General features: G+C 38.8%; 1 protein-coding gene and 1 long non-coding RNA gene across 2 annotated transcripts in view; one reads left to right on the forward strand and one right to left on the reverse strand.

Annotated features, from left to right (window-relative positions):
- Positions 1-10,235, forward strand: part of LOC144075360 (uncharacterized) — a 34,271-nt gene extending 24,036 nt beyond the window's left edge. Inside the window, exons 4-5 of the long non-coding RNA XR_013300544.1 lie at positions 3,954-4,052; positions 8,722-10,235. This is a non-coding gene — a long non-coding RNA (uncharacterized LOC144075360). The remainder of the gene's footprint in view (positions 1-3,953; positions 4,053-8,721) is intronic.
- tex264a (testis expressed 264, ER-phagy receptor a) overlaps positions 1-15,498 on the reverse strand; it is a 43,687-nt gene that overhangs the window by 20,403 nt on the left and 7,786 nt on the right. Inside the window, exon 2 of the mRNA XM_077602297.1 lies at positions 8,939-9,157. Within this exon, the coding sequence (XP_077458423.1) occupies positions 8,939-9,157 (219 nt within the window). The remainder of the gene's footprint in view (positions 1-8,938; positions 9,158-15,498) is intronic.

Below are 15,498 nucleotides of genomic sequence, written 5' to 3' on the forward strand. Positions count from 1 at the left end.
AGAGCAAATGTCCACAAGGAGTACCCCTCGTCCCAAAAAACAATAACGGCATAAAATGTTATCAACATGTGCACAATTTCCTAAAAGGCTGTCTCTAAAATATCACTGAGTATGTCAGAATTTGGATTTGCAAAAACACTGGACAAAAGAAATATGGAAATGTTTCTTCTTGAATGCTAACATGTTCAGAAGTATATACAAAATCTGCCAGTGTAACTCTCACTGTTGATTGCTTATTAATTTGCCATGCCGTTCAGCTCCAAATCTTATTATGCGGACAACTGCAGTCAGAGCAGGAACCTGACATGAAGCACTTCTACAAACTTTAATTTGATTTCAGTCTATGATATGCATAAAAATTAAAAAAGCTAGTTTTCTGTGAGGTAGTGTGTCAGCCTGTGTGGAGTTTACCGTATTTTCAGGACTATAAGGCGCACATAAAGGTCTTAAATTTTCTCCAAAATAGACAGGGCGCCTTATAATGCGCTTTATATATGGACCAATACTAAAATTGTTATCACGATAAAATAAATTAGTCGATAGGACAACTACGGCAAGCAGCCCCCGACTCTACTATTTCCCTGTAGAAAAAGTACTGCGCAGTGACTGCTGGGATATATAGTTATTTTGTCAATACACCCAGTATGACGGCGAGCACACTAATTTGGGGCTCGCCGTCATTTCGGCTGTATTTACAAAAGAAATCCTGTCGCTAGATGTTGGCGTCAACAGAGCATTCAAAGCTAGACTGCGAACTATATCGTATTTTTAGCCGCAGTGTCAGTAACAAGTGCTATTTCTGTATATTAAACACACAAAGGACGCACCGTTTTTATAGACGCAGCCAGGCATGGCATATATATATTATATATGGATGAATATCGAACCGCAACATGAGATTATGGCTACGTGAGGCGTATGTCAAGCGACCGGATGGCTTTTTTCACGGCTCGCTGTCACTTTTGATTTGCGACCAAGTCACGGAAATGAAATGATGACGTGAGTACATTGTAAAATGGCTAAATAAAGTACAACCGAACTCAGTTTTGCTTCCGTTGCCTTTTTAAAAACGTGTTTTTAGCGTGTGGGTGTAGCGTGCATTTGGTGCATCTAGCACCAAATTAGTGTGTTCGCCGTCATCCTGGGTGTATTGACAAAAGAACTATATATCCCAGCAGTCACTGCGCACCGGAAATAGAGTCTAGGGCTGCTTCCTGTAGCCAGCGCTATTGCGGTTCGATATTCATCCATATATAATATATATATGCCATGCCTGGCTGCGTCTATAAAAACGGTGCGTCCTTTGTGTGTTTAATATACAGAAATAGCACTCGTTACTGACACTGCGGCTAAAAATACGATGCGCTGTATAGTCGTGAAAATACGGTACATGTTCTCACCGATCTTGTGTGGGTTTTCACTGGGAACTCTGATTTCTTCTACATTCCAAAAACATGAATGGTAGACTGGTTGAACACTCTAAATTGGGGCAGTTTATTTATTTATTTATTGTTTTTTTAAAGTAATTTTAGTTATCAGATGTGTTTAGTCTTTTTTGTCAACAATTGACAAAATCATTGTGATCATTTCTCCTCAGCACTTTCATGGCACGCACTTCCCTCTGAAAGCAGTGAGCAGTGCTATGTGTAAAAAGGATAAATGATACATAGTGAGAGCAGTAAATCAGCATAATTTACAAGACAGCCATAACACTGGGTAGCACAGAAAGTGTACGGCTGACAGGCAGCCATAAACAAGAACACGTCGTGTCTCCCATGTTTCTCCTTTCTCTATTTGGACCCCCACGTTGTCTACCTTCATAGCTCTTTGAAACTGTCGCCTCACTTTTCTATTTATTACGCAGCATCAGGTGAAATGTGGGATTCGGTATCTTGCTCAAGGATACTAAGGCAGGGGTTTGAATATACGACCTATGGGATGACTGCTCTATTATGGACTCATAACGCCCCATCTTGTTTACCTTCTGGCTTAGTCTAATTATTATCATGTTGCCATTAAAACTCGGTTATCGGAATTCTTTAAATGTTGTCATGTTATGTACTTTCACTTTAAAGGAAAAAATATTCTAAATATTCCATTCATTCTAGTCATACAAGCCGCTGGTATCAATTAGACATTATCTAACCCTTTTTGAGGTTCACCCGCCAATTTTGCATTCACGGCAGTTCAGTCATGTTTAATTAGACTCTACGTACCAGGATATTCAAAGTGTGGGAAAATTATCTGAATATAAAAAAAGAAATATCAATGTGACGTTCCAGTAAGGAACTATAGAATATTCCCAACATGCAAATCGAGCCCACAGCGATATGCATCCTTTACTTGGCTGTGGGTGTATAAGTGCCCGAGGAGCCGGGCATAACATTGTCGCTACGTTACATAAGATGGTTATCTCGTGAGCATCATACAGAAAACAAACTCACAATACAAAAGCCTCTAGCACCACACTAGGCGTCAAATCTAGAGGCATTGCAGCAATATTTAAAATAAATGACAGAAAATCCCAGTGCGTCTGAAGACACATCTGCTCCTTTGGTTCACAGTCACGGGTCCAATACTGAGGACAAATCTGGCATTCCGTTAATATTTGCTCACTCTCAGTGGCAAGGAAGTGTGGATTTTTCAATTTATGCTAGTACAGGAGGATGAATGGCACTGTGATTGAAGAGACTGGATTGGTGTGAGGAATAAGAAAACACGTCAAGTTTTGGCCTAGCGGTTTAGACTACACACAAGATGGAGATCAAGGTCTTGCAAGAAAATGCGCAAAAAGATGGACCCCGCGAGACGCTGACGTGTAAAGGATGTCAGCATGATATCAAATTTATTATATCTGATTTCAAGGGCTGTCAACTTTGGAGAAACATTCCACATGATATAACACTGGAATTAAAACAGAAGCTCAGAACATTCAGAGCATCTTAAAAAAATAAAAAAATACATAAAATAAGATCTATAAGTTTGATCCAAGTGAGACTAAAGCTTCGAATAGGCTGTGAAGATCTGATTAAACGCCAACGTAGTCCCAGATTTAGCTGGATTTAATCAGCAGAAATCAAGTCGATAAACATCATGTATCGACATGCACTGATGGGATTTAGCCTGTGAATGTGTGGATGTTTGTCGCACAATGACCACCCTGTGGATGCACAATGTGGTCCTGTCCATTCTTGACTTTTTAACACTCGTGCCATCTAACACATTGTTGAAAAGGGCCATTTTTAGCCTGAACAACAAAAGGAGTTATTTGATAACATGCTTCTAATGAATACTGATTCCCAGGGTTCTGCATAATCATATGAAACATGAAGAATATTGTTTTATATATGAACGAGTAAGGAAGAAGGTTAGATAGAGTGGATTGGATGAAATTACAGCAATGCAATATACCTCTGTGACCTTTGTGGGTGTGCACAGTCGACACACGACTGGACTGAGTGTGATGTCCTAGTGGATGAGATTGCATGCAACCATCACAAACACTTGTGCTTGCAATCAATCAGGGTCAAACAGTTGACTGTTTATAAAGCATCCTGGATCAGCAAGATGACAATCTTCAGGATTAAGAGAAGAGCAATTCCACCTTTGTGTGTCTATGTGTTGGATATGGGCAAAGCTGCCCACCGTATTTATTTAAAGAAGTTGCTGGTTAAGAAAATCTGTTTTTTATTGATTTTTTTTTATACATTGATTCAAGGTTATGTTTCGATTCCATTAATGGTTTAATATTTTATACTAAAGCTTGAATTTCACATTTTAAAACAGGTGAGTCAATATATGTGGACAGAGACTAATGCATATTGACCATTTTTAAAAGGCTAAAATACTTTACTATTCAACTGAAGACTGAGCGAAACATGTAGAAAAACGCTGTCTTCTTCAGAAATGCATTCTGGCTCAGATGGATAAAACATGCACGATTGTGTTGATAGAGAAAAGAAGATAAACGCAATAGGATCAACGCTAGGAAGTGGCGGTAGTATGATTGACAGTCGTCAACGGACATGCCTACAGAATCCTAGCACTGACAGGTAAAGCCAATTTCTCCCTTTTTAAGCCTTATTATATGTACTCATTATTATTTTATTCATTCAAATTTGGCAGGGGTGTTAACAATATCTTTACTACTTTCGCCCAATCCAAGAATGTAATTATTTTTAGTTTGACTTTACCGGACCTTTAAGTCTTTGTTGGAGTCATTGTGTTTAACGAATTATCCTAATCATGTTACGTCATGTCTTTAATGCTGAGTTACATTCTGTTTAGCAATGAGCAGCCATTTTAGTTGGCTGTAGTCTGAACCTTAGGCAAGCCATTTTGACTCTTTGAATGTAATCTATGCAATGATCTTTCCTTTGTCATGTGACTTCAATAAATGGGACTCACCAATTTTGGAACCCAGAGTTCCTTACCACATGGAATGGTTGTGCAGTCTCACCAAAAAGACCATGCTTTTCCCGAGTGCTATTTTTCACTCTAGGTCACGTGTCAAAGTGGCGGCCCGGGGGCCTAATCTGGCCTGCCGCATCATTTTGTGTGGCCCGGGAAAGTAAACCATGAGTGCCAACTTTCTGTTTTAGGATCAAATTTAAATGAAGAGAATAGATGTATATTAAAATTCCTGATTTTCCCCCTTTTAAATCAATAATTGTAATTTTTTAATCAATTTTTTTCTGTGTTTTTAGTTCAAAAATCATTTGGAAAATCTAAAAATATATTTAAAAAAGCTAAAATAAACATTGTTTTAGATCTATAAAAAACTGAATATTCAGGCCCTTTAATCCAGTTCTTTTAATCCATTTATTTAAAAAAAATCTAAATATTATATCTAAAATAGTCCAGCCCACGTGAAATGAAGTTGACGTTAAAGCGGCCCGCAAACCAACCCGAGTCTGACACCCTTGCTCTAGGTAGTTTAGACAAGTGGTGTGTAAACAAGCCTAACTTCAGCGTTAACAATCTTTTTGCCCCTGGCACACATTATGCTATTAATTAAAAGCCATAGACTTCACACCATAGGCCATATCAGATCATGTTTGCTTAAGTGCAACATCTAATGATCACTTTTTTCGACGTAAACAGGACAATTTCTGATGTGATGTTAGAAAATCTTACATTTGAGCATCTTGTACTGCAGTGTAAATGTATCCTAACTATTTTCACTTAGTATAAACGTTGTGCTTATGGAGCCTAAAAGTTCCATGTTGACAAAAACCCTCTCTTAAGGATACGAGCCTTTTCTTGGTTGCATTGTTATTCATTGTGCAGTGTACACAATCTGTTGTCAACTAAGCAATTTTGGACAGTGAATTTGGGAATTTAACAAGACTGCAAAGTTAATAAGTACCCTACAACAGATACAGCAACAGTGAAGAAAATATTATCTATAAAAAACAGGACGTTAGAACATGCCATTTTGAATTTTAGGAAATTAAGCCCTTGGCGTACTATAATGGAACAGAAAAGCAGTGTTTATTGAGGCAACAAAAAAACGAAAGCTGAATATCATATTGCCTGAGAATGCATGAATTTAATTACATGCTGGGCGAAGACATGTAAAATGTGAAGAAAGTGTCATCTGCGTTACACGAGTCTAAATATAGTCTCAGGCATCCACAGCTTGGTGCTTTCTCCGCAGACAAGAAGATAAGACGCCCTGAACAGTATATTCACTGTAAACTAATGATTTGTGGGTCACGGATTGTCACTCATATTGAGTTGATTATGCTAGAATAGAGAGACCCTTGAGAATTGAGGACAATGTATTCGTATTAACACCAAAAATAATGTTCTGTGGAATGGTAGCATTAATAATGAAGGAGACATAGCTTGTTCTCACTACAGGGTGCATCTCAAACCACTCAGATGCGCCTCAAAAATTTGCCAACCACATGAGCAAAACATTCCTGGATAGAAAACTCTCGTATTGACTCCCGTTTCACCCTCTGCACGTATGACGGCATGTCCATCATACTGCAGGAACCCATGCAAGACCGGTTGAACAGAGCGTAGTTAAGCTAGGGATGGGTGAGTAGGGGGATTCAGTTCAGCCAGCCTGGGAGACATTAAAGATGTAGAAGGGATCAAAGCAGGTGCAATATTGCCCCACGCCTTCGCCCCACCTGTGTCTCCCTTTGGGCTCCTCGGGGGCTGACAAATGAGCAGGGAGGGTCAGGCTTGAATTGCAGAAAGCTTCAGCAGTGTGGCTGTTGCAGAGCAGAACAAGAAATGCAAATATTTCATGCAGAATATTACCTCTGGGTTCATCGCATCTGCATAGAGACACATCAATGTCTCTCCTTTTTTTGATCAGAGACATGGAAAAGTAATTCTGATGTCTGACGTCCCTACTTGAGAGGTTTTCTGTGCACCCAACTGCAAGATCCTTTTTCATTTTTATACACTTTGATCAAACCACATGGAAATGAAACTACAATAAATGTGGGGGCACACAAATTCAAGAATAATAATGTTTTAGGTAAAAATCAACGATGGACTGTATACAAAGCGTGTGCGGTCGATTGGTCGCCAGTCTTTTGGTCGCGGTCTTTTGGTCACCGGTCTTTTGGTCGCCGGTCTTTTGGTCGCCCCGACCGCAACAACGGGCGACCAAAAGACCGGCGACAAAACAAGGTAAAACAACACGGTCTACGCATCAATAAAAGCCAACAATGGCCCATGAGCAGTTTCACTGAGCCGACCTGTGAGTGTATAAGAGTTTGTATGTACATGCGTTGTCCCTTTAAGAAGCTACGTCAGTCTGGGTCTTAACAAGTTCTCCAACAAAAAACAATAAAAGTCCGGGAAATTTGGAGCTTTTCTTTAGCCTAATAATTACTAGGGCATTAAGTATGACTAAATAGTAATTCTCAGTTTGTATTTAGGGAATTTGAGTAACGATTTAAATGGTAATTATCACTTACCTTCCGGGCGACCGACAGACCGGCGACCAAAAGACCGGCGACCAATCGACCGGCGACCAATCGACCGTGTACCATACAAAGTGATCATCTGCAGCCAGTGATGGTCAAGCTGGCCATGTTATTGTGTATAGACGTGATGAGTCGATGCGTCTTGACCTCCGCAGCAGAGGCTCCTCCGAACCCCTGAGACAGACTCAGCAAACCCCTAGCGTTCGATCGAACCCAGTTTAGGAACCACTGCATTAACTGCTCTCTATCTTACTCTTTGGTGGGCCTTAAACTTTCAGTATTAAAAAAAATGAAAATGTTTAAACATCGCTTTGGTAGACCACTCCCTCTCAAATTGTTAACAAATTAAAGACGGATTCAATTATAACCATTTTTACTCTGCCAAAATTTGAATGTTCCAACCAGTGTTAAATTAGCTCAGTGTGGAATGAATGTGTCAAAGAGAGAGTTAAAGCTACAATTAGTAAAGGTACACAAAATGACATCACGAGCATATACCTCCATTCAGTTTCCCTTGCATGCTGCTAAATCTACTCAATTAATCATACAGGCTGTATCAGCAGGCATTTCTTGCAAATTCATATAGCACCCTCTAGACCAAGCCTGCATAAACCCTGCTCTATTATGCATGAGGCTTGTGGAACGACGACAAGCATAGTGCACTAACCAGTCCACAAGTCAAACTAGGTAGGTGATGGCAGTGATTAGCTTGTGCAGTGTACACGAACGGAAGCCCTTAGTGACCTGTCAAAGCACTGAGGTCATCTGATAGACTGTGACATGCACTTTTATAGAGTTTGCAAATAGAAGTATGGTAAAAAGCAGACCTCAGCTACTTTTACATGAGCTATACAAGATTGTTATGTAATAATTATTATTTCCAGACAGGTAACTGTCATTGAATTAATTTTATTTCGATTCCGGCAGCAAAGTGAACTAGTGGTTGAGCATGCCTGGCCCTTCTGGATAGAGTTGGAATGTGGTAGTTTGATTTTTTTGTTGTTTCTGCATCCTGGTAGTTGGCATTCCTACCATTTCTAAAGTCATACATTGAAATACATTGGCACAGTGAAGCTGGACATGCAATGGAAAATCATCAATGTATATTATATTTAAATTCTGCTCACGTCCACTCGTGGATTTTTCTTCTTTAATTGGCGTACTTTTGGATTCCACGCATAAACACTACCACAATGGATTTTGGCATGAAATTAAAAAGGTGGAGTTTAAAGGAATACTTTGGAAAGATAGCAGTTTTAATTAAAATCCCGCATTTGGTGGCTCTATGCAACTTTTGGCTGTAAGTGACTCCGTGACCGGACGTTTTAGTCGCCCGGACGTTTGGTCGCCCGGACGTTTGGTCGCCCGGACGTTTGGGCGCCCGGACGTTTGGGCACCCGGGTGAATAGAATTTTGAGAGCTGGTTTCAACAGTAGATATTTAGATATAAAACTCTCTCTCTCTCATGAATATAATTTTGAGAGCTGGTTTCAACAGTAGATATTTAGATATTAAACTCTTTCTCTCATGAATATAATTTTGAGAGCTTGTTTCAACAGTAAACTCTCTGTCATTTTGTCAAACGTCCGGCGACCAAACGTCCGGCGACCAAACGTCCGGGCGACCAAACGTCCGGGCGACCAAACGTCTGGAAACCAAACGTCCGGCGACCAAATGTCCGAGTACCAATAGACTGCAAAGAAATAACGGCACATTTGGAGGATACAGTTTCAAGATTAGCAATTGTTTCTTATTGGTGTGTGTGCAGATGGATGTGTGTAGAAGAGCAGAGGAGCCTCAGGGCAGCTGAATGGAAGCAGCTGGTGACCGCCAAAGAGATACACAGCAGTCTACGATATCTGAGCCAACGTAAATGTGAAGACACTGTACATTTTGGGTTGGTGGTATTGGTTTGATACCCCTATCTTAGAGTGTATGATAGACGGGGGTCAGTACCTCAATGTAGGATTTGAGCGGGTCAGTACCTCAATGTAGGATTTGAGCCTTGGATACACCTTGTGAGGTCCAAGGATGCAGGAAAAAGATGTAGTGTAGGGGAAGCTGGTGATCACGGCATGATTCACTTCAGGCAGACAAAATATCTTGAAGCCAAATTTCTCATAAAGCTTCTTTAAGTCTTCATCTGGTCTCTCTTCGCCTTCACACAGAATGCTGCCCACAACGTAACGGCACTTCAAAGGATTCTGAAAGACAGAAATGGAATTGGGGAAAAAAAGTCATGAAATTGATTTGCTGTAGATCCTTAAAATATGTGTTTTTGCACGGTGTATGTAGACCTCAACTCTACACAAAAATAATACATTTTAGAGATACAATGACAATAATAGGATACAGCAATATATTTGCTCAAGGTTATCAACCATCTGAATCGGATAACGCTCCATGACTAACAGACTCCTCTGAGAATGGCGAAACTATTGTACACATTAGTTCAGTACGTTTTACACTATGGATGAGTAGAGTAATAAATGTGCCAATAGAAACAAACTAGAGCCATGGCACCTTGCAGTGGTACGGTAAGTAAGTAGCATATTTAAATTATGGTTTGGCTTTCATGTAAATGAGTGAACCTACGAACCTCAAAATTGCTGCAAATGCTCACTAAATACCAAATAATAATAAGCACCATAAGGCACTAGTATTTAGTTCAAATTCCTCATAAATAGGTTTGTTGGCTTCCATTTCTCTACCTCCACCTTTTTGCTTCCAATGTCCCACACTCACAGTGTGCCAACACCTCTGCATGCAAATGTGACACCAACAGAATGGATTACAAAGTCACTTGTCAGTCACATGAAGATTTGACACCACATCACCCACTCACATCTGATTGCAATTTCCGCTTCCAAAGAGGAGCTGCTGGCAAGGACGTTGCCTTTCCTAGAGCAGGCCCATATTATTGTGTTTACACTATAAAGACAAGCCCAGAATCGTATAGATCTAACATTGCTGTAATTTATTCAAAGACAATACTATATGTTTTGACGAAAGTTTGGCGACACTCTTTTTCCTTGTCGACGATAATGTCAAATATTTATTCATCTTATTAGACGTGCTTCATAACTGAGCAAACAATACCCCGAGATTTGGTACAAACGTAAAGCTGGCATGCAAAATGACTTGAATGGCTGGACATTGTAAGGCTTTTTCTTTAAAAAAAAAGTGGTCTATGTAAAGTAAAGCTTTTATTTGTTTAAAAAATAAATACTATGTATATATAGTCAGGCTTTTTTCTTTAAAAATGACCATGTATATTAAGGGTTTTTATTAAAAAATGACCATGTATAGTAAGGCTTTTTTTATTTAAAAAAAACGACCATGTACAGTAAAGTGTTTTTCTTAAAAGACGACATAGTATAGTAAGGCTTTTTTTCTTAAAAAATGACATAGTATTGTAAGGCTTTTTTCTTAAAAAACAACATAGTATAGGCTTTTTTCTTTAAAGACGACATAGTATAGTAAGACTTATTTTCTTGAAAAACGACACAGTATAGTAAGGCTTTTTTGTCTTTAAAAACGACATAGTATGGTAAGGCTTTATATTTACAAAAAATACCATGTATAGTAAGGCTTTTTTCTTAAAAAATGACCATGTATAGTAAGGCTTTTTTGTTTAAAAAACGACATAGTATAGTAAGGCTTTTTTTCCTAAAAAAACGACATAGTATAGTATGGCTTTTTTCCCCTAAAAAAACGACATAGTATAGCGTGGCTTTTTTTCTTGAAAAACGACATAGTAGAGGAAGGCTTTTCCCCTAAAAAACGACATAGTATAGTATGGCTTTTCCCCCTAAAAAAACGACATAGTATAGTATGGCTTTTTTCCTTTAAAAAACGACATAGTATAGTATGGCTTTTTTTCTTAAAAAACGACATAGTATAGTAAGGCTTTTTTTCTTAAAAAACGACATAGTATAGTATGGCTTTTCCCCCCTAAAAAACGACATAGTATAGCATAGCTTTTTTTCTTGAAAAACGACATAGTAGAGGAAGGCTTTTTCCCTAAAAAACGACATAGTATAGTATGGCTTTCCCCCCTAAAAAACGACATAGTATAGTAAGGCTTTTTTTCCTAAAAAACGACATAGTATAGCATGGCTTTTTTTCTTGAAAAACGACATAGTAGAGGAAGCCTTTTTTTTTCCCTTAAAAAACGATATTGTATAGTAAGGCTTCTTTTCTTAAAAAACGACATAGTATAGTAAGGCTTTTTTTCTTTAAAAAATGACATAGCAAGTAAGGCTAAGGGAGTCGGAGAATAAATCTGACTTCTGATTCTTCACCTTCTAGTTGTTGCTGTGGTCCACTGGCAAAATCATTGGGTCAGAACAGGAGGTGGGAATCAGGAGTGAGTTCAATTCCACTCGTCGCAATTCTCAAATTGTTTATTGAGGTAATGAAAAGGATAAATACAACTTCCAACTTTACTGTGGTGCAGTGGCAAAGACAATGGGTCAGAATTTCAGGTGGACTCAAGTTCAAATCAGGAGTGAGTTCAATTCCACTCTTTGCAATTCTCAAATTGTTTATTGAGGTAATGAAAAGGATAAATATAACTTCCAATCACATCATTTCAGAAGACACTGTGGTCCAGTGGCAAGAACAATGGGTTGAAATTGAAGTTGGACACAAGTTCAAATCTGGAGTGAGTTCAAGTCCGCTCTTTGCAAATCTCAAATTGTTTATTGAGGTGTTGAAAATGATAAATATAACGTCCAATCACCTCATTTCAGAAGTCACCGTGGTCCAGTGGCAAAGACAATGGGTCAGACAGACCTCAAGTTAGTGGATTTGACTGCCACTTGGGAAATGGGGTTCGAATCCCGCTCTCGTTTGACTAATCACTACACTAGTAGTTCAGTAAATGGGCAATCCTTTTTTCATTCAAATAAAGACTTAGTCATTTTTTTCAGCAAAACAATATTTCCGGTCAGCCTCCGGCTGACCGGAAGACAGTTGGGAGGGGGGATCCCTGGTGGTGTTCGACAGTCGGCCTGCGGCCGACTGCCGACACCATACAGTCGTTGACTGGCGACACCGGGACGTGAACCCTCGACACCCACGTCGCAGGCAGGTGACTTACCCACTACACCACGAGGCGGCCCGCCTATACATGATTGGAAGTTATATTTATCCTTTTCATTACCTAAACAAACAATTTGAGAATTGCAAAGAGTGGAATTGAACTCACTCCTGATTTGAACTTGAGTCCACCTGAAGTTCTGACCCATTGTCTTTGCCACTGGGCCACAGTGACTTCTGAAATGATCTGATTGGAAGTTATATTTATCCTTTTCATTACCTAAACAAACAATTTGAGAATTGCAAAGAGTGGAATTGAACTCACTCCTGATTTGAACTTGAGTCCACCTGAAGTTCTGACCCATTGTCTTTGCCACTGGGCCACAGTGACTTCTGAAATGATCTGATTGGAAGTTATATTTATCCTTTTCATTACCTAAACAAACAATTTGAGAATTGCAAAGAGTGGAATTGAACTCATTCCTGATTTGAACTTGAGTCCACCTGAAGTTCTGACCCATTGTCTTTGCCACTGGGCCACAGTGACTTCTGAAATGATCTGATTGGAAGTTATATTTATCCTTTTCATTACCTAAACAAACAATTTGAGAATTGCAAAGAGTGGAATTGAACTCACTCCTGATTTGAACTTGAGTCCACCTGAAGTTCTGACCCATTGTCTTTGCCACTGGGCCACAGTGACTTCTGAAATGATCTGATTGGAAGTTATATTTATCCTTTTCATTACCTAAACAAACAATTTGAGAATTGCAAAGAGTGGAATTGAACTCACTCCTGATTTGAACTTGAGTCCACCTGAAGTTCTGACCCATTGTCTTTGCCACTGGGCCACAGTGACTTCTGAAATGATCTGATTGGAAGTTATATTTATCCTTTTCATTACCTAAACAAACAATTTGAGAATTGCAAAGAGTGGAATTGAACTCATTCCTGATTTGAACTTGAGTCCACCTGAAGTTCTGACCCATTGTCTTTGCCACTGGGCCACAGTGACTTCTGAAATGATCTGATTGGAAGTTATATCTATCCTTTTCATTACCTCAATAAACAATTTGAGAATTGCAAAGAGTGGAATTGAACTCACTCCTGATTTGAACTTGAGTCCACCTGAAGTTCTGACCCATTGTCTTTGCCACTGGGCCACAGTGACTTCTGAAATGATCTGATTGGAAGTTATATCTATCCTTTTCATTACCTCAATAAACAATTTGAGAATTGCAAAGAGTGGAATTGAACTCACTCCTGATTTGAACTTGAGTCCAACTGAAGTTCTGACCCATTGTCTTTGCCACTGGACCACAGTGACTTCTGAAATGATCGGATTGGAAGTTATATCTATCCTTTTCATTACCTCAATAAACAATTTGAGAATTGCAAAGAGTGGAATTGAACTCACTCCTGATTTGAACTTGAGTCCACCTGAAGTTCTGACCCATTGTCTTTGCCACTGGGCCACAGTGACTTCTGAAATGATCTGATTGGAAGTTATATCTATCCTTTTCATTACCTCAATAAACAATTTGAGAATTGCAAAGAGTGGAATTGAACTCACTCCTGATTTGAACTTGAGTCCAACTGAAGTTCTGACCCATTGTCTTTGCCACTGGACCACAGTGACTTCTGAAATGATCGGATTGGAAGTTATATCTATCCTTTTCATTACCTCAATAAACAATTTGAGAATTGCAAAGAGTGGAATTGAACTCACTCCTGATTTGAACTTGAGTCCACCTGAAGTTCTGACCCATTGTCTTTGCCACTGGACCACAGTGACTTCTGAAATGATCTGATTGGAAGTTATATTTATCCTTTTCATTACCTCAATAAACAATTTGTGAATTGCAAAGAGTGGAATTGAACTCACTCCTGATTCCCACCTCAAGTTCTGAACCAATATTTTTGCCACTGGACCACAGCAATAACTAGGAGAAGAATCAGAAGTCAGATTTATTCTCCGACTTTCTTAGCCTTACCATACTATGTCGATCTTTTAAAGAAAAAAGCCTTACTATATATACAGCACAGGTGTCAAAGTGGCGGCCCGGGGGCCAAATCTGGCCCGCTGCATCATTTTGTGCGGCCCGAGAAAGTAAATCATGAGTGCCGACTTTCTGTTTTAGGATCAAATTCAAATGATTATAGATGTACATTACATTTCCTGATTTTCCCCTTTTTAAAATCAATCATTGCAATTTTTAATGCAATTTTTTTCTTTTGTGTTTTTAGTTCAAAAAGCATTTTGTAAAATCTAAAATTAAATATACAAACATTTTCCGTTTTCCACTTTAATATTGAACATAATTTAAAAATATATTTAGTTTTCATTTGAAATGAAAAACATGATTAAAAGAAATTTTCCATTACAAAGAAAACAAAAGCTCAAATAAACATTGTTTTAGAACTATAAAAACTGACTAGTTAAGGCTTTTGATCCAGTTCTTTTAATACAATAAAAAAATTAACACAAATCTAAATATTAGATCTACAATGGCCCGGCCCACATGAAATGGCATTGACGTTAAAATTTTAGTACAAATAGAGCGGGTGATGACATGGAATTGAAGGTCTTCTACGTTACATCCTCAAATGTTAGCAGTATTTTTACATTATACCTCCCAGTTGCCAACGTATGAACATGAACAGGAAAATTCCCATTGAATGGTCATGTTGCTTAAACTATTTGTCCCAATGTTTTCACAACGCACTGTACTAGTTTCCTTCTTAGATCATACATTACATTTTTTTTCTTCTTGTGCATGGGGGGCTAGAGGATTCGATCCCAGCTCCGGACCTTCCTGTGTGGAATTTGCATGTAAAAATAATAATTATTGCTTAACTACAGGCAAAAGATTGACATACTTTTTTGCAATCATAAAAACATATTTGAAATGTCCCTCTCTCAAGTGTGTAAGCACTAAGTAAGCTGCTTCCTAAACATTAAAAGATTCTCTCAAGTAGCTGCAGGTCAGACTTCTGGGACTTTGATAGGCTCAAGTGAAGCAGAACATGAGACTTTGGAATGGATTGTGGACCCCTTACCTTCGTCACAGACAGTACACAGACATGATGGTTGTCCACCTTGCTGCAGACAACCAAATTAAATGACAGCATCTTAACTCCAAACTGGAGAAGCCTGAATGTATTTGTGACCATTTGAAAAATAAATACATCTAAAAACATATACAGCTAACTTCCGTAAAGCATTAGAGCCATTGGGCTCTACCATGGCCTAACCTCACAAATGGTTTTATTTTCATCTCTATCCGATTCCCTTAAGAAATGTCTCTGAGGGTTTGTTGAGAGAAAGTCATTTCAAAAGCAATTCTTTCCCCGAGGCTACATAGGCTTTTTTGATGAATGGGGGGAGGGGGCTCTGAAACAATAAAAAGGTGCAGAAGACAGAGGTAATTCGGTATTAGCAGCCAATATAATAAGGATTTACTCTCTTCATCTTGCCTGTTCTAGCCGAGCTTCTCTTCCA

Source organism: Stigmatopora argus, chromosome 6 (genome assembly GCF_051989625.1).
Source record: "Stigmatopora argus isolate UIUO_Sarg chromosome 6, RoL_Sarg_1.0, whole genome shotgun sequence".
Lineage (NCBI taxonomy): Eukaryota > Metazoa > Chordata > Actinopteri > Syngnathiformes > Syngnathidae > Stigmatopora > Stigmatopora argus.